We start from the raw sequence: 19,922 nt of genomic DNA, 5'->3' as shown, positions 1-19,922 counted from the left end.
TTGTAACAGGGCTCAAACATCCCCATGATTCTTGACCTACTCCAGGGTTACAATCCTGGACATAAAAAGAAAAATCCAGGATAAATAATCATTATAGGTTAATGGCAATAATTACCTGTACTGAAAGTAATCTCGTCTTCATTTGACACGTCATAACTGTAAATCATGGGACAGATTTTATATTAACTCATAGTAATAAATCTTTATGTTATGTTTTTATTATTAATTTCTAGTATACGTATTTACAGTTACGATACACTTTACATATAATGATCGTCATAAATTATATTAATTAAAATGTATATTGATTGTGTATATAATTTATGTTAATTAACATGTACTCTCATGAATGTACATCATAAGTTCTTTTTATTGTTAATGTATGTTAGTGTCTATATTTGTATACTTTAAGATAGAATTTGACCCCAGATACAAATGTATTAGAGCCATTTTACTCGATACCAGGTTTGGTTCGATTCTTAAACATGTGGCTTTGCTGAAACCGCATCCGTTACGTATCTGTTTGATTTCCTGATTTAGTATGGAACCAATTTCGTATTAGTCGGTAACTTATATATAATTTTGCTACACGAAGCAACCCAGTTGTTTATTTATAGATCTTAGATTTCGTGTTGTATTTTCGTATTGTATTTTGTGTATTGTTAATTCCGGTAGACATGTATCTGTGGTCACCCTCTTTTGTAACTGAAACAAAAACTAAGGTCCCCAGTCAAACAGCGACACCGCACCATGAAGGTCTTTATAGATCAGTTATTCGTTGTCGTTGTTCCTGTAGACATTTAGAATAGATTAGAATAGAATATAGTTTTATTGCATCGAAACGCCCTTTGAGGATAATATACGAACGTTTAAATTGAAAATACAAAAAAATACGCATAAAAAGGGTAATAAAATATCATGGCTCAAAACCAGATGAGAATGTGGCTTAAACCGTTGAGATAAATATGTATGGTCGATAGTAGACCCCCCCCCCCCCACACACACACGCACACACACACACCAACCCGCCCGCCCAAACGATCTGCTTAAAACCACGTAGACCTACTCCATTAACCTAGTAACATCTGATAATGCTTTCTAATTTATTGAACCAGATACTAGAGATGTATAGGTTCCCTGGGGAAAAGACTCTTGGCGCCAGGATAATACTTGACATATATAAGGGTATAAATTTAATTGAATTCATCGAATATAAAACCGGAGCTAGAATTTCAACTGAAATAAACCATGTAGGGCCTAGCCTATACGGAAGAATTGTGTTGACGCGGAAGCTAGCATGCCCGCCCATAAACTTTACACTTCCGTACGACTATCGAGCGAGCCCCATATTAATGCCCGATGTTGTCACAGAAACATTATAATTTTTAACAAAATAATATTTGATACGAAGAATGATCAACGAGCCATGGTGGAATGGTGATAATCGGTGCTCATTTGACGATAATCGGCGGTCGTTGGCGATACGTCAACCGTAAAAAGAAACATCGCCACAACAATACTATATGCAACACACCACATAACTTAGGTCAATGTAAAATTAAACGGGGGTTAAAGATACATTATATAAGAGCTAAATCTGCCTTTGGAAGGTCTTTATTTTGGCTTCAAATGTTATATAAACTTTTATTTAGACATTTATTCACACGACACAATGGTGAATCGAGTCTCGATTAACCAGTACCGTTGGTATTTTCAATATAAAGAGAATCTCCTACTCGTCTTTTGTGATATCAAAAAAGACGAGTAGAAGATTTTATTAATCACCCAACCCTTTCTTACATGCACAAAATAAAGAATATGAAATTTATAACACAACTGATATCTACATTTATCTAAATCTTACATAATGGGTATTAAAGTTTCAGGCCAAAGTCTTTTGGATTCATATTCTTAAGAGAGATAATCAAATTCAGGGGCAAGTAACTCGTCTGAAACCGCTTCAAACAGTAAGAAAAATGGGAACGCGCCACTCATAAACAAACTCCCTTTAAAGACAACCCCACAGACGAGACGTACAATATATATAGTCTACACAAGTCATAGAAAACGTATATCAAATCAAGTGAAAACGATATGAAACAAGATAAAAATAACACTTCCATTATCTATGGGACGTTTAATACCACCTTTCTCTTTCAGAAAATAATAAATACATTTTTCCGCCTAAAACCAAGGAATTATTCATCACGACGCCATTGTCGATGGTGGATCTGACTGCCACCGTGATAATCTAATCTAGTACTCTAATCCCAGCTTCTAATGTCTAGCCGTCTTTAAATTTAGGGGATTACGGTGGCTAAGTGAGTAAGACGCTGGCTCGCTGGCCTGGAGGTCGGGTGTTCGATCCCTGCATTGGCCGAGAAAGTTCAGCCAGCTGTCTAGTCGTTCGGATGGGACGAAACCCCAAGGTCCCAAGTACACATTGGCGTGCACTTAAAAGATCCCTTGACAGTTGGAATTCGATATAAGAGTAGGCCGTAGTGCCGCTGTTCGGGCAAAATTTCCCTCATAGCACACTGCATGGCGTATGCCCGTCTTCATTAAACCCCATTCCATTTCATTTCATTTCTTTGAATTTATTTGCTCTCGTTGTTAGTTAGGACTATCCCCGATTTTTAAAAAAAAAGAAATGTATGCCCATCGTTAGATGGCACGTAAACTGGGTATCGTTTACTTGGTAGCGGACGTAAGTAAAGCCAAATATAAGTGGTTGTTTACTATGCACCATATTACATTGCATTTTACCTAACCTATTTATTGTACAGCGATATAATTGCATTACATATACAAGACAAGTACACGAGTGGGATATAACAATGTTATATTTTGTCAAGCCCCCGAGGGCTCAGGGTGGGAGATAATAATTACGGTTTAATAATGAGATATGAAACCAACTGCATCAATACGTATAGCCCTGGGACATTAATACAAGGTCAACAATAAACCCTGCTGGATTAGTATTCGTGTATAGTAGTTATGAAAAAATATCTCAAGTTGTATCCGTTACCAGCATGGGGGGGTTAGATGGCCGAATGGTTAGCACGTGCGTGCTGTATCATACGGTCTGTCATTGAGTCAATTGACGTGGTTTTGAATCCCCGGTTGTACGTGACAAGGAGTAGGGTCGCCTGTCCAACCTCGTGGGTTTTCTCCGGGTCCTCCGGTTTCCTCCCACTGCTGAAGACCCCTACGCGCAAGCGAATTATTGAAATAAAATTAAACCATATGTTAGTCCCGAAATGACCTAGTTTATGTTGAGTGGACGTTAAACCCCATTTCTCTCTCTCTCTCGTTACCAGCATGTTTTTAAAATGTTTATACTCCTGTGAAATAAATTGGTATCATAAAAATGATTTTTGGGTGAAGGGATGGATCTTATAGCAGACGAAAAAGCGAGGTCCCATGTACACATTGGCGTGCACGTAAAAGATCCCTTGACAGTTGGAATTCGAAATAAGAGTAGACCATAGGGCCGCTGTCCGGGCAAAATTTCCCTCATAGCACACTGTACATGTATGGCGTATGCCCGTCATCATGGGCCCAGTTCGGAGCAGAACATTAGGACGTTAACCCCTTAGACATTTTAAGGGGATTGCTAAAATCTAAGAAATTGTAAGCATATATTTAAATTAAATTGAGTATCGTCATATGTGGAAAACGTTTGTTATGATCGTAGGCCCAGGCTGAAAACAATATAACACAGTAGTATATTAATGATCCCATTATAGATTTCGATGAAAGTAAGTGAACCGTGCAGGGCCCTCTCAGACCAAAATTATCTCCCTTAATTAAATATTATGTTAGTCTCAAAATGACAAAGTGCAGAAACTTTCAATTATCCTGTCACGGCGCCCTGTAATATAGATTTGTCTTTAACATCTTGACAGGGAGTATAAATATTGATGAAAATGTAGGTCTAATAATTAGCTTGTTATATTGACTGATAATTATATCGCTGTATGGTGTCTTTAGTGTCGTTTTACAGAGATGTTACGTGTAATAAAATAACCTTAAATAAAAAAGCATTAGTGCTATTGAGGTCTTCGGCAATTTGACATGATATGGTTCGGAGATGTCCATATTAAAGCTAAATCTGCCATGCCATCTATTACCCATTTATGAGTAGAATAAGATAACACCGCACGTTAGATCAGTGCCTGGATTTTTAATAGGTGATACAACTATTTGGAATATGTTTTTCAAGGTTAATCGCGTGTATTTTCTTGGTCAGGGAAAGGGTGTTCACTTATAAAGACTCGTTAGCATGCAGAGTTAACGGATCGTTATCAAATGACACACTATTTATAGATAACAATTACAAGTCGTTATCAAGCATTTACACAAATAAATAAAATGAAAAGAATATGGTTATTAAAATACAACCATAGTAATTGTTATCCATAAATAGTGTGTTATTTAGGTATGTTCCAATTACTAAATGCCATTCAAAGAATATAACGGATCGTTATCTTTAACGGAGAGATAGTCTGTAGCTGGAAGCCTCCTTAACTTTAACATGTCGTTAACTTCCGTTATATTTAACGAAGATGTTGGGCTCCGTTATCTGTTTAACGATGGCATTAGTCGGCTGTCTATGGAAATTCTACAGTTATCATTTTGTCTTTAATCAATTTGTGAACAGACTGCGCAGTTGTCCCACTTTCTTCCGTTAGTTTCTTGTTAATATTAACTTCTATGAAGTTGTTTTGCATGTACATTGAATTTAAAAATTTAAAATTCAGCCAATAACCAAAGATTTTTCTCTTGGATTAACTTAACTTTAATCAGTCCGTTAGAACGGATAATGAAATTGACTTTCCAGCAACAGAAATTTAACGGACCATTAACATACGATAAGTTAGCAAGATAACGATCCGTTAGAGTTTAACGGGTCATTATGGGTGAGTGGATAGAATGTCCCTTTAATGACAAAGTTGTCTTACTCGTAACTATTAACAGGCGTAGGAGCCCGGAGAGGGGGAGGAACTGGGATTCGATGAACTGTCCATTTTTCGGACAATGTATTTTCCGTTTTTCTGGCACAAACATCAGAGAATGAGACCATATATCATGGAAATACAATTGTATAATTATAAAATGGAATCGCTCTCAGTTTATGTTTTGAATACTATATAATTATACTTAGGCAAAGAAAATTTTCAGGCAAATAGCCCCCCAAATGAGATTGGCCTCCCTGTGATTAATAGTAACATTTATCCCGCCGGGGAAGCGATGGCGCGTGAGAGAGAGAGAGAGAGAGAGAGAGAGAGAGGGGGGGGGTGTGTCAGTTGAGTTGATTAGGGCCGCAAGCAGCATCGCTGTTTCGCTGAAAAGTGTTACCTGTATAGGTTGGCGGAATGAAGTCTCTTCAACAAAGAATAAACGATTTCAGTTATTATTTTCGTGGTATTGTCTTTTGGCACGGTCACAATAAACATAACTGAGTTTTGAGCTACTGGCCCCAGAGTGATAATTCTCTTTATGGATCCCAAAATTTGGCTGGGCTCACACTAGTCGAATTACAGCTAGGACAGTGATACCTGAATAACGGCAGATTTTAATATCGCTTCTAAAATTATCATACCCTAATTTGTCTAACTTCGCCAAATGGAGAAGGGGGGACAACTTTGTTTTTGTGATAGAAAATCTCTGAATTTTGACGTGCTTCAACTCTAAAAAGCTTCCAATATCCAACAATGTAACTTTTGTAACACAAAAATGAACTTAAATCTGCATGTTTCGTGCACGAATGGTTAGAAGTGATTAAGTGAAATGAAATGGTGTTTAATGTCCTACTTTTCTGCACCAACCGGGAGAATGAAGACTGACATCATCCATGCAGTCTGCTAGGGGCAAATTTGTCCGGACAGTGGTGTTTCCGGCTTTATATTTTTTTTACTAAATCCCAAATGCCTTGGGCGTAACGCGGCCATTGAAAACTGTACTCATCGAGGCATGTATCCTCACCCCCCATGATTTTTGTAAAGTCAGTACTACTAGTACAACGATCCCCCAACGACACCATCCCCAATGGATAGACTGTAATTTGCCTTAAGATACATAATAAACGCACGTCTTGTGTACATTTTGGAGAGTTTTGCATCAAAACTGTACGTTAAAAAATTTAGGCAGGTTGAATGGACTGCCAAGGGTTCATTTACTTGCACACCAACGAGTAGCCTACCCCGGGTGGACCTCGTTTTTGTTATATCCCGCACCGGAGGTATATTGAAATGGGCTCCACCGTCCTTCCAATATGATTTCGTTACCGGAGAAAATCTCGTGATGCGGTCAAGATATCTTTATGAAACTTCGTACACACACCAGCCTATATAGTAGTTGTACCTTTTGCTAAGAAGAAATTTCTCGAATTTAGTATTTGTTGTGGGTTTTTTTGTGTCTTTTTTTGGTATACAATTTGAATTCAAAAGCATTTCTCATAAACCATTCTATATATCTTTTTGAAACTTTGTACACAATTAAAAATAATTGTTGTGTTGGCAACACATTTGACTTAGTTCTTGGTATTCAATAATATTGTTCCACGGCACATCTCAGAAACCATTCACGATGTATCCATGTTGCAAGCTTGCATCATTAGAACTGTTTTCATTTTTTTTTTGATAGTTTGGGTGTGTAATTCTTTTTTTATCTTTAAAAACGGTGATAAATTAAACACAATGTATGTCCTATAAACAGATATATAATATTATAATTGGAATGTCTGATCTATAACATGTACACTATCTGTATTTGGTTGTTAATCACCAGTAATACGAGAGATTGTCTGTCCCTTGCTCTGATGCGCGGCATGTTTATAGCCGAATATTCTTAGGGTTTTTTTGGGGACCACCCGAACAAGGAAAAACCAGACTGAAAAATCCCGAGGAACTTACAGGAATGATTAAATGACTAAAATGTCAAAGAGCGAATTTTGCATGTCCCGGATTTCGAAATGAACAAGCATATATTTTTTGTCCATTTGTAAAACACACAGCCAATACCAAGCGAATAATCAACCTTGTATGTGACATTTATTTGCAAAGTGCACCACACAGCATTCTCTTATCTCTCACTTATTTATCAAAGCAAAGTTTAACTACATAAAACTAATGACTACAGCTTGCAGCTAGGGAATTAAATAAACAATGCACGAAAACAACTGATAACGACTCTTATATAAAAGGTCACATTCGATATTTCAGTGGCTTGCTTGCAAATGTGATGTGACGAAAAATAAAAGTAGGCTAATAAAATAGCAAAATAAGGGAACTCAAAAATGGCTGACAAATATGCTACAAGGCCCCTGGGCCCTGTTTCACGAAATTTTAACTAAAGATAAAATCCAAATTTTAGTAGATACTTCAATTTTGATTGGCTAAGCACTAAAATCAATCTAATAGTATCCAATCAAATTACTAAAATTTGGATTTTATCTTAGTTAAAATTTCGTGAAACAGGCCCCTGGTCTGATAGTCATACACACAACGGGTTGGTATTGCAATTTGCAGGTTATGTTAAATGTCGTTTCCCGGGCCAAAAATTGTCGCGCTTAAAGGTTTAAAGAGAAATCCACGTCTATGTGGTGCAATTAAATTTAAAAGCGCAACAAACCAAATAGTTCAGAAATAATATGTACTATTTGAAATGTAAAAGAATAAAGACTGTTAATGTTAATATTTAATAAGCACCCCAGGTATTTTAAAAATATAAATAGCCGGATTATTGTTACTATATTTTCTATAACACATAATGATGTCTTTGTGAAATCCATAGAAACCAACGTATAGGCTACTTTAATGACCACAACTTAATTAATAAAAATTGACTGATTTGTATAACTTTTGGGCAAACATTTCTTAATGTGGGCTACTCTTGATTGGTATGGACTATATTAACTCTGTAATTAAAATTTAAAGTCTGGTATTTTGGGGCGTCAAATTTCGTATAGCCTAGCTAACATTTTTCTTCTTTTTTTGGTACCACGCAGCTTTGTATTTATGTTGGTTAGTTATGCAAAGCTTGAAAAATATATATCTACTGACTGGATTATATATATATATATATATATATATATATATATATATATATATATATATGTTTATTGGTCTATTTTTCGTACGGCATCGCTGCTAAATTATAAGTCTGTGGCCTTTGGTAGGCTAATTATAGGCCTAATCTGGAATATTAATCGTCTAAAAGTAAAAGAGTAATAAATAATTTGCTCGTGGGTTTTTCCAATGCAGTTTTATTTGTGTGGTATTGCTGTAATTTATTTATAGTTGAGCCAATAGCTATCAGCATTATTTGTTGAATTATTTCAAAGATCCAGCTTTTTGTTTTATACCTTGCTCCAGATATAGCTTGCATAGACGATCTTTAACTTGTTAGCATGTTAGGCTATGTAGTTCACAGTCTCACAATACTCTCCCAGCATGCATTTAGCATGACGTCATCATTGAAGATCTCCCAGCCGTTCAGCGCCATTTTTACTTAGCATCGGAAGTAACGATGCTTCGTTTTAAATCTGTTGACATCAGTGTGTTATATTAATGCAAGCTATATTTTACTCTACCAGACAGTTGTACGATATATAGAGAAGTCGTAAGCGGTGTTATTTAAAGTTATTATGGCGGGTAAGAATTTATATCGAATATTATTTAGAGGCGGTGTCCATTCACGAGTGATGTAAAAAAAAATGTCAATCCCTAACATTTATTTATTTTAGGAAATGGCGGGGAGATTAATTGGTGCTTTTCTCAGGTTAAAGGTACGATAGAAGACGAGGTCACAGAAGGTGAGTTTCAATTTTAATGTAATGCTTTGACAATTCTATAGTCAAAATCAGAGACGAGCCGGGAAAATTTGTCTCGGTGACCCAATCGTGATTTCTCAGCACTCATCAAGGAGGACTTGTTATGTAGGCGTTTGTCGTCATTTAATCACATTACTTTTGACCTAGCCGAATACATTATAGTGAATGACAGTTCATAAGATATAGTTTAATATACACCATTACAACAATGATAGTTTTATTAAACAGTGACACGGAATGTGAAGGGGTTACGGGGACCATTGTTTTTAAAATCGGTTGATCTAGCCTAGATAAAAAAAACAAACCTTATCTTACAACCCTGTTTCGAGATAAGAGATGGTACTATAGATCCACTAGGCAAATCCCAATGCTGATCACATCGGTCTTCATAAGCAAAACTGACAATTTTTTCTTCAAAACCACAATTCCAATATTGTAGTGCAGCCTACAACAGCCAATCAAAGTACTGGTACTAACCTAAAAAGAGTTACACAGGAATAATACACTGTAATTATGAATGTTTAAAGGACAATATTGGTGTCAGTCATTATCACATATGTGATAGAACTAATTAAACACGTTCCAAATATAATTTTAACACAGATCATTGCTACAATAGCTGAGTAATGCAGGTTTCCTGAATCGGAAGTGACGAACGCCAAAGGAAAACATGAGTCATACCTTTATACAACTGACTGAAGTGACGATTGATAACAGGTACATAGGCGAATTTCTGCTCACTAATAATTCCTTCCAAGACCAAAAGTTGTTGTGTGAGACTGAGAGGATATCTTGACAATTCATAAAAAGAATTGACTGCCACTAGATAAGAGAACACGAAAGAAAAACAGAAAAAGTCTGTGCATTAGGCTGACCTTAAAAATATCTTTGTTTCACCAAACCCGACCCACAATCGAGGAGAAGGGTCGGTAGGTCGGTTTTTTTTCCAGATTTTTTTTTTAAGAGCTAATTTGACAGCTTGATGATTTTCCGTGTGCAAACATTTGTCTTCTTTTATTGGCAAACAACAATAACATCGGGATTTTTCGTGATGAACGACTCGCACACGAATTGCCACAAACTGGCGTTTGAAACTCCCTCAACACGTTTTTTAACGATCGTGCGGGTTGTGCCTTCATTTTTCTCAAAAACGGATATTGAAAATAACGTCGTCATGTTTAAAACGACGCCCCGCAGACATAGAGGCAGAATCATTTTGTGGGAATGGACGTGCTTTCATCTGCAACCATTTTGTTGAGAAGCGACACCTATGACGCTTTTGTCTTGATCAACCAGTTTCAATAATGAATCAAACCATAGCCATAGTAAAGGGAAAAAACTCTGATATATTTCAGGTTGACACACAAAATAAAATAAAAAGATCGCGGAAAAGTGCAATAAAATAATTTAAGTCGGGGGTGGTTTTAGTTAGTCTGTCGCGTTAGGCGAAACAAAGATATTTTTAAGGTCAGCCTTACCATGTTTTTATAAGGTTTAGAATAAATATAAACAAGGGAATGTACAGACTATTTCTATTTTTCTCGTGTTGAGTTCTCTTATCTAATGACATTCAATTACTTTATTGAATTGTCAGGTATCCTCTTACAGTCCCATATAACAACTTTTGGTCTTCGAAGGAATTATTAGTGAGCAGAAATTCGGCCTTGTATCTGTTATCACTCGTCACATCAGCCAGTTATATTGAGGTATGACTCGTGTTTTCCTTTGGCGTTCGTCACTTCCGATTCAGGATCCAACCTCGTGGGTTTTCTCCGGGTCCCCCGGTTTCCTCCCACTGCTAAAGACCCCTACGCGCAAGCGAATTATTGAAATAAAATTAAACCATATGTTAATCCCGAAATGACCTAGTTTGTGTCGAGTGGACGTTAAACCCCATTTCTCTCTCTCTCTCTCTCCGATTCAGGAAACCTGTATTACTCAGCTGTCGTAGCAATGATCTGTGTTAAAATTATATTTGGAATGTGTTTAACCAGCTCTATCACATATGTGATAATGACTGGCACCAATATTGTCCTTTAAAAGACAATGGTGTTGACACGTTGACCCAAATGATAAATGTAATCTTGATTTTTAACAGGATGACCACTAAACCTTTTAGAAGTAATATTATTAGCAATAGGTTTTGTAAATTTCACAGCACATGTAATTTTGAACAATTTAAAGCAGAATTACAAAAACCTGCTAGAAATGTTTATCAATACGAGAAACCACAAGTCTCGCTATCTAGCATTCGACTCTTTGACCCATAGGTCATTGGTCATGTGATTAACTGTGATGAAAATAGCATGTATTAGGCCTTACGAGCTTGTTATAAAGGTAAACACATCCATATGTATATATTCTAAATTTTGCATGATGACCCTTCTACCCTGTAATCTTTCGTGAAAGAGTTCCCTGAATACCGGGTATCTTATAGTCATAGAAATATTATCATTTATTTGGTTTCCATTGTATTGCTTATTGTCTATCGATACCAAGAATTTTTGTGAGGTAGTCAAATGAGCCGTTAGCAGAGGTTAGTGTGGACTGCAAGGGAAGACAACTCTGTTTAGGAGATTGGCAAGAAATATGGTTGTTTTTAACTATATGTGGGAGCGTTTCATTCACCCTGTCAGTGGAACTGCATCCTGTGCACTGTTATTAAATCTAGTGCTGAAGAATGTTAAAGCGATAATTTCATATTTTCTAAGATAATCAAAACAATTATTTCTATGTCTTTTTCTCAATAGGTTGTCAACTCACTATTATACGATCATAGGTATTATTCTCCCTCTTAAAAATCCTTTGACCCCGGAAATAATAACACAATTACCTCCCTTGTTTTTCTATTCCCCCTATGGAATAGCTATCTTCAAACGTTTGAATTTAAAGTTGTAAATGATATTTTTGCCAATTTCTCAACGGGCAATAGTGAATTATAGGATTATTCTTTAACATGGCCGGATTATTTATAGATACCATCTATTTTAAGGCTTTATTTAATAAATTTTAAAAAATATAGCTTAAAAATATGAAATTGCAACTTTAAATAAAAAAAAGTAATTTTGTATATTTCAGCTGATATTATTTCATGTGTAGAATTTAACACAGACGGTGATCTACTAGCTACTGGTGATAAAGGGGGTAGAGTTGTTATATTCCAGCGCGACTTGCAGGTTAGTGTCATTATTAATCAAATGTAAAAGTAAAGTACCGGTACAAAAAAAGTTACGACGCACAGGATAAGTGTATGAATATTGTAATATAAAACAGTTTTATTATACGCCCACATTTTCATGTGGATGTATATTGTCGCTCCTAGCTTTGATAGTGGACCCTCTGCTGGAGGTCACAATATTTATCCGATTTTGACGAAACTTCAAATATAGGTTGATCTCCAAAGTATAGCTTGTTAGCTTGTTCTCGTTCCATCTCTTGCAAAATATTCTTTTGAACAAGTTGTTTTCTTTTGTCAAATTTCTATTTAAGCCATATTACCATGGTGCCGTTACAGCATTTGTAGAATTAGGTCACCTACATAGGATAAGTGTCTAATTTGTTAGACTAGTGTCAAACAAATGAAAACAAGCGTACATGTGTGGAATAAATGAAATGGGGTTAAAACATCCTACTTTTCTGCATCATCCGAGCCAATGAATACAGGATGTGTGAAATACTTTGGTATAAAATTGGTTGTGAATTGACTTATAACTTTGTGAGTAACTGTACAACAGTCCTGCGTAAACAATGCAAATGGCACCTTTCAAAGTATTCACTGTTAATTCTTACATTACATTAAAGTTTTGTTATGGAAGATTTCCCGCTATAATAGTTCAAAAATAGATAATGAAAACAGAATATGCTGAAAATTTTAGTCAGATTGCTTCACTCTAAACTAAGATATTAGCGATTCAATTTTAGGCTAGCTGAAGTACGTCATGACTACGATAATAAACAAAGTCTGGTTAAACATAATGTGCATGTTTAATAACTTACCCTAATTTTAAATAGGATCACATTTGTTTCTATTTTAGAAATGTTCTTACCTACACCTTTTTTTTTGTCCAGGAATGAAGTCCGCACTAAAATTGATATTCAGAATATGTTGTAAAATTGGTGTTGACTAATTTAAAATTTGTCTTTAATTCAGAATTCCTGTCTCTCTTTTATGCCATGGTATTATATCATTGTGTATTGCAGACAGGTACACTATATAGCAGGAAAGTACATGTGGGTTTGTTATAAATCTGTATGAACATATATACTGCTTACAAATGTCTTGATTGTCTCGTAATACAATTTAGTATTGTATTCTATTACTTAACACATGAATTCTATAATTTCAGGCTAAAGCTGCAGTACCAAGTCGTGGGGAATACAATGTCTACAGTACTTTTCAAAGTCATGAACCAGAGTTTGATTATCTGAAAAGTTTAGAAATTGAGGAAAAGATCAATAAGATAAGATGGTTAAAACGAACAAATAGGAACCATTTTTTGTTGTCTACTAATGGTAGGTATATTATATAACATTAGTTGCACAAATTCCTGGACAATTTCCGAAAATCCTTTCTCCAGTTCTTCAAAAAATAATCTATAGCCAAAGTGTTTTCAAAATCATATAAAATGTATAGGTAAAAGCGCCAAATACAGAAAACTTGCAACCTGTCTAAGACACTTTTATATTTTGATAGTACGTCACTGTATAATGGAAATGACAGGGAAAGTAAAATGAAGTAGTTTACCGTGCTTATTAGTTACTTATTGACTTGATAGGCCCCGTACTCTTCACACATTTTATCACTTGTTAAAGGATTTTATGTTTAATTTTATGCATAATGTCACATACCGATCATTTCACGAGAATTAATACCATATCTATTATTTTAACAAATTATTATTTTCATCATTTCCAGATAAAACAATTAAGTTATGGAAGGTAGCTGAACGAGATAAGAAACCAGAAGGCTATAATTTAAAAGATGATGGGGGTATAATGAGAGACCCTAATACAATTACCACTCTTCGAGTTCCCACATTTAGTCCAATGGAGCTGATGGTAGAAGCTAGTCCAAAACGTGTATTTTCTAATGCACATACGTATCATATTAACTCTATATCTGTTAATAGTGATCTAGAAACGTATCTGTCAGCCGATGATCTTAGAATTAATTTATGGAATTTAGAAATTACAGACCAAAGTTTCAGTATCCTTTTTATGAAAGACTATTTTTCTTGCTTTTTGCCAACTCTTAGAGATTTGAGATTTATTTTCGAATCTGGTCACCAATATCTCTACTTTTAAATCAAGCGTGTACATAGGCTCCTATCAGACTGTTTTGACACTAATAATCATACAATGTTTGTATTATAATACATTTTGTGATAATTTGTGTCTAGAAGTATATAGTTGCCTTGTATTCAGGCTTGTATTTATACATTGATAATTTACTTGTACAAAGTATGTGACCAGTGCCTTTTACTTGTACAAAGTATGTGACCAGTGCCTTATCTCCAAACTTGCTTTAAATGGTCTGAAGTCAGAATTTATATAAGGTTTTAGAAAAGAAACAAAATGGGGGTTTACATCCAACTGGGCTAATCTAGATGGGCTTACGCCATACAGTGTACTATGAGGGAAATTTTGCCTGCACAGCGGTGCTACTTTCTACTCTTATATCAAATTCCAACTGGCAAGGGATCTTTTATGTGCACACCAAGGTGTTCACAGGACCTTGGCTTTACGCACCATCTGTATGACTAGGCATCTGTCATTGTAAGGCCCTCCGTACCACTGACGAGGGTAAAGCTCGCCGGAAAATCCTGATGAACTTTCTTGACCAACACCAGGAAAGCACCTGCAATCTCCAGACTAGCGTGCAAGCGCCTTACTGACTTAGCCACTGTGGGTCCCTATAAGGTTTTAGAAACTGGCAAGGGTTTTTCAGCTAGTAAATGTATAAATAAACACTACCAAAGTATATGCTGGACTAGGATTGTTAATGTCTGCTGAATTCTGTGAACATCTTACTGATAAGAACATTATTTGTTAACTTTCAACACAATTTTTGATTTTTCCTACTCCAAAATAACTTTCCAAAGTGTGACTAAATAAGTACCCATCCTTTTTCACTTGAAAGATATATGGCAAATGGCAATGTAACCTGTCTAAGACACTTTTATATTTTGATAGTACGTCACTGTATAATGGAAATGACAGGGAAAGTAAAATGAAGTAGTTTACCGTGCTTGTTAGTTATTTATTGACTTGATAGGCCCCGTACTCTTCACACAAACTTAAGATTATATGAAAAATATTTAACAATGATGTCCTCTAAAGATATTTCTTGATTTAATTTTGTAATCTTAAAAATTATATTGCTGTGAAAAGTTTATCGTGATGAATATTCAGATGTTTTGAGAAATGAAAAAACTTGAATTTATATCCTTACATATTGTATAGATATTGTAGATATAAAGCCTGCTAATATGGAAGATTTAACAGAAGTTATAACAGCATCTGAATTTCATCCTAAAGAATGTAGTATGTTTGTTTATAGTAGTAGTAAGGGAACAATACGTCTATGTGATATGAGACAACAGGCATTGTGTGATTCTCATGCTAAAAGTAAGTACATAATACATTATTACACATCTTGGTACCAGCATGGTCTGTTAATGTGTGGCGGCACAGTAAAACCCGTTGGTTGTCGCGCTGGCTCAATCCGAGATATATGCCAAAATACAATGGCAAACAATATATAGGCCATTTTTCGTTCCTGACATATTTACATTTATTAAACATTTATCTATGAAACTACAAAGTTGTGAAACAGAAAAATGATTTTAAATACATTTATTTTGAAACAATTCTGAACCGTTTGAGACTTGCAGAATGGTGCCGGTGCCATAACAATGTCGACCTATTTCGTCGGTGTCTTTATAAAGTTGCCTTTTTGCACACACACATATCACACATCATTATAAAGCCTGCAATGAGCAGTACAATACTAGCTATAGTGCGCATAAATACAAAAGTAATAGTTCCCACACGCATCAAACAAACAAGTCCATTCCCTTGTCTCAATTATTCGACTTTTACATCCTGTTTTGAGTAGATTTCTCACTATAAGGTGCAATCAAGACTAAATTCTACAAGGGGTGTTGGATGGCTGAATGGTTAGTGTGCGCGCGCTGTATCATAAAGTCTGTCATTGAGTCGACTGGCGTGGTTTCGAATCCCCCGTTGTATGTGACAAGGAGTAGGGTCGCCTGTCCAACCTCGTGGGTGTTCTCCGTGTCCTCCGGTTTCCTCCCACTTCTAAAGACCCCTACGCGCAAGCGAATTATTGAAATAAAATTAAACCATATGTTAGTCCCGAAATGACCAAGTTTGTGTCGAGTGGACGTTAAACCCCATTTCTCTATCTCCAATTCTACAAAAACAACATCTATTTAATTGATATTGATCGAGTTTTATAACCATTTCAATAAAAAGAAGTCAGTTATTTACCGAAATACGTTAACACTAGTCGTATTCCATTGTTTACAAATTGTTCAAGATGGCGGCGCCCACGAGGAAATCGGATTTCTCTACATTTAAACCCCCTTCAAGTTTCGAAGACACAGTAACTAAAACACCAAAATATTGTAAATATTTCTTAGCACAAAGATAAATACTGTCTTAATGTAAATAATGTGACATTGCGTTAAAATGAGTGCTATAAACTGTCCCGAAACTGTGAAATATCAACATTTATGTTTAAACTGCATTTTCTCCCCTTTCATTTTTCTTCCGAAAGTGTCATTTTCTTGTATTAAATTATGAATATCTCCACAAGTTATCAACCGATTTTGATCATTTATAGACCATTTTGATCCCCAATTTGTGCTTGATATACACATACCCAAAACAATTTTTTTTAAATTTTCACCATGTGAAGGGTTTTCCTATGCCGCCACACATATCATTTTTACACCTTAGCCATAACTGCTATGATCATCCAGTATCCAGATCATGTTAACAATAGGGTATTGTCAATATAAATAGCTGTTCAAAGGTGCTATACAAAACACTTTTGAGGTGTTTATGGATCACGATTATTCTAGGATGATTATCGTCAATTAAAACCACTTTACTAGTCCTGTTTCCATGAGTGGTAGATAAAAGTAGGTGATAATATTTTTCTAAAGAAAGATGTCCAGAAAGTTTTCATTTTCCTTTAGTAAATAATGAGGCTCATTCAGATATTTCTGTGTTTATAATATATCCACCTACATCAACTGTTCATACGACTGTTTAACCTGTCTAAGACACTTTTATATTTTGATAGTACGTCACTGTATAATGGAAATGACAGGGAAAGTAAAATGAAGTAGTTTACCGTGCTTATTAGTTATTTATTGACTTGATAGGCCCCGTACTCTTCACACAAATTTCAGAACGCATTATATTTAACAAAAGCAAGACAGAGTAAGTTTCCTGTACTTGTTAGTTATTTTATTAACCTGACAGGCCCTTTTCTCTTCAAATACATCCTTGTTAGGCCAAAAAAAGGATTGTTTCCTTCCTGTAACTGAGGAAATTTAGGGTAGGGTTGGTAGGTATGTATCCGAGGCCAGTTTATGGGTTAAAGATTCTCTTTGGAGCAAATGAACTCATATTAATGGTTATAGGCTAAAAAAAAGCTAGGGTAGGGAGGCCATTTTGTTACCATAGATATGTACACTGTTCAAGGGAATTAATTTAAAAAAATATCGTGCAGTCATATCAAATATAGATTTAATTTGTTTGGTTTTAAATACCAATCGAGCAGATCCTATTCATCTGTTTCAAACATACCTTCACTATTGGCCTGGAGGATTTAAATCAAGGCTGCATTGGACATTAAATAAGGTCCAGTTAGATATGGAAGCAGTTGATGTTTTACTAAGTGTGATATAATCTACGCTCCAGCATACATGTATCTAACCTATACTCTATACTTTTATTTCAGTTTTTGAAGAACCCGAAGATCCAACAAATAGAAGTTTTTTCTCTGAAATAATTGCTAGTATATCAGATGTTAAATTTAGTCACAATGGTCGTTATATGATAACTCGTGACTATTTATCTGTTAAAGTTTGGGACTTGTTAATGGAAAGTAAGCCTGTAGAGACCTATCAAGTTCATGAGTTTCTACGTAGTAAATTGTGTTCTTTATATGAAAATGATTGCATATTTGATAAATTTGAATGCTCATGGAGTGGAAATGATAGGTATGTATATGTTACATTAGAACTTGAACTGCATGTCGTATTGCTCCAATCAGAATTCTTATTTAATACATAAACCCAGCAGAAGCTTTCTGGAGAGAGGTATTGTCACATTATTGTGGTGCAAGTCTTATGTACATGTAGCATTTTAAAGTTGAAAGGGGCAAGAAGTCCACAAGGATGTTGCACAACTCATAATATCTGTAAGGGTCCTCCTTATATATTTATCAAGGGTCAAAGGAAGTTTTGAAAAACAATTTCCCTAGAGCTATGATCTAAATCAATTGCAATGTTTGTGTAAAATAGATGAGCAACTAATGATTTCAATAAAGTCCTTCATTATAATGTATAGATTTATATGTGGTGGTTTAAAAATTGTATCTTATGAAAACCATGCACAATTTTAGCCTAAATGCATGTACATTTCACATAATGCAAGATGTCAATGTTTGAGACTTAAGTTGCAAAATACGGCAATATAAACACAGTTTATAATATATCCACCTACATCAACTGTTGTTCATACGACTGTTTAACCTGTCTAAGACACTTTTATATTTTGATAGTACGTCACTGTATAATGGAAATGACAGGGAAAGTAAAATGAAGTAGTTTACCGTGCTTATTAGTTATTTATTAACTTGATAGGCCCCGTACTCTTCACACAATTTGAACAAAAAATACCTAAGAATAAAGGTGTAATATGTTTTTTATAATTTACCTTCTTTTTTTTTTTAATTCTGTTACAGGAATATTATGACAGGGTCGTATAATAATTTCTTCCGAATGTTCGATCGTGAAGGTAAACGAGACAACACTCTGGAAGCCTCGCGAGATAATATGAAGCCAAGAACTGTTCTGAAACCACGTAAAGTGTGCACAGGTGGTAGGCGGAAAAAGGACGAAATTAGTGTAGATTGTTTGGACTTCAACAAAAAAATACTTCATACAGCTTGGCATCCACAGGAAAATATAATTGCCATAGCTGCTACAAATAATTTATATATATTTCAAAGTAAGGACTAGCTAATGAATATTTTATAGGTGAAGATAAATGAAATTTGTATGAAGTTCAAAGATGACAAATACCAGAATGTTGGTATTGTTTGGTGTAGGAAAATTGGTCAATTTTGTCACAAGACATAGAAATGCTCCATGTTCCAAGTTGTGCGTAGCATACAAATTTCCCTGTTCCATTCCGTTTACTGTTAGTTGTACAAGATGCAGCTCGAATACTTCCCGATGAGATTTGTAAACAGTATTTTGTGATGTACAACGTGTAGTGGTGTACTTAATAAATGTGAATGATTCAAGATTCATAGGAACAAAGCAGATGTGATAAAATAGATTCTTTGCTCGGAAATATTCTCATATTTGTAGACCATATGTGCTAATGGGTTCTTAAAAGGAATGGTCTACAGATAGCTACACAGAGAGGACTTGCTCAGACGAACTATATTGAAATAATCAAATTAAAGTGCTATTTGATAGAAGTTAATACATAAACAAGGCATAAATTTTTTTCATTTTAGATCAAATTTGTTGATAAAAAGGATAATCTGAATAGCAAACTGCAATATTATATGTATATTGTTTGTATGAATCAGAAGTCTGTTATATCATTGTGTTGTTAACTATTTTGATTGTAGTAATATAAATGGTCCCTTGTACTGCAGTTTAGTTACATATATTATGTTATAAAATCAGAGCTGGTACTGATTACTATATTAAGACAGAAAGTGCTAGAACTGAATATCTAGAAATTCAGTTCCATTCATGTATCTCATGTTGACAGTTTTGTAAAACTATGAAAAAATAAATGTTAAATTGTT

General features: G+C 35.1%; 1 protein-coding gene across 4 annotated transcripts in view; it reads left to right on the top strand.

The window, feature by feature from the left end:
• Nucleotides 1-19,922, top strand: part of LOC126816384 (serine/threonine-protein phosphatase 2A 55 kDa regulatory subunit B alpha isoform) — a 33,808-nt gene extending 13,886 nt beyond the window's left edge. For 3 of the 4 annotated variants that reach the window (XM_050542849.2, XM_050542850.2, XM_050542851.1), the window contains exons 3-9: nt 8,750-8,818; nt 11,915-12,012; nt 13,183-13,348; nt 13,752-14,042; nt 15,299-15,463; nt 17,832-18,093; nt 18,840-19,922. In XM_050542849.2, the coding sequence (XP_050398806.1) occupies nt 8,750-8,818; nt 11,915-12,012; nt 13,183-13,348; nt 13,752-14,042; nt 15,299-15,463; nt 17,832-18,093; nt 18,840-19,116 (1,328 nt within the window). In that variant the 3' untranslated portion in view covers nt 19,117-19,922. Of the gene's footprint in view, nt 1-8,462; nt 8,658-8,749; nt 8,819-11,914; nt 12,013-13,182; nt 13,349-13,751; nt 14,043-15,298; nt 15,464-17,831; nt 18,094-18,839 lie in introns of those variants that run through there. The other variant, XM_050542852.2, reaches the window with a different exon arrangement.

The sequence above is a fragment of the Patella vulgata genome, chromosome 3 (genome assembly GCF_932274485.2).
Source record: "Patella vulgata chromosome 3, xgPatVulg1.2, whole genome shotgun sequence".
Classification (NCBI taxonomy): Eukaryota; Metazoa; Mollusca; class Gastropoda; family Patellidae; genus Patella; species Patella vulgata.
The sequence above is the reverse complement of the archived record's forward strand: the minus strand, read 5'-3'. Positions and strand labels throughout refer to the sequence as shown.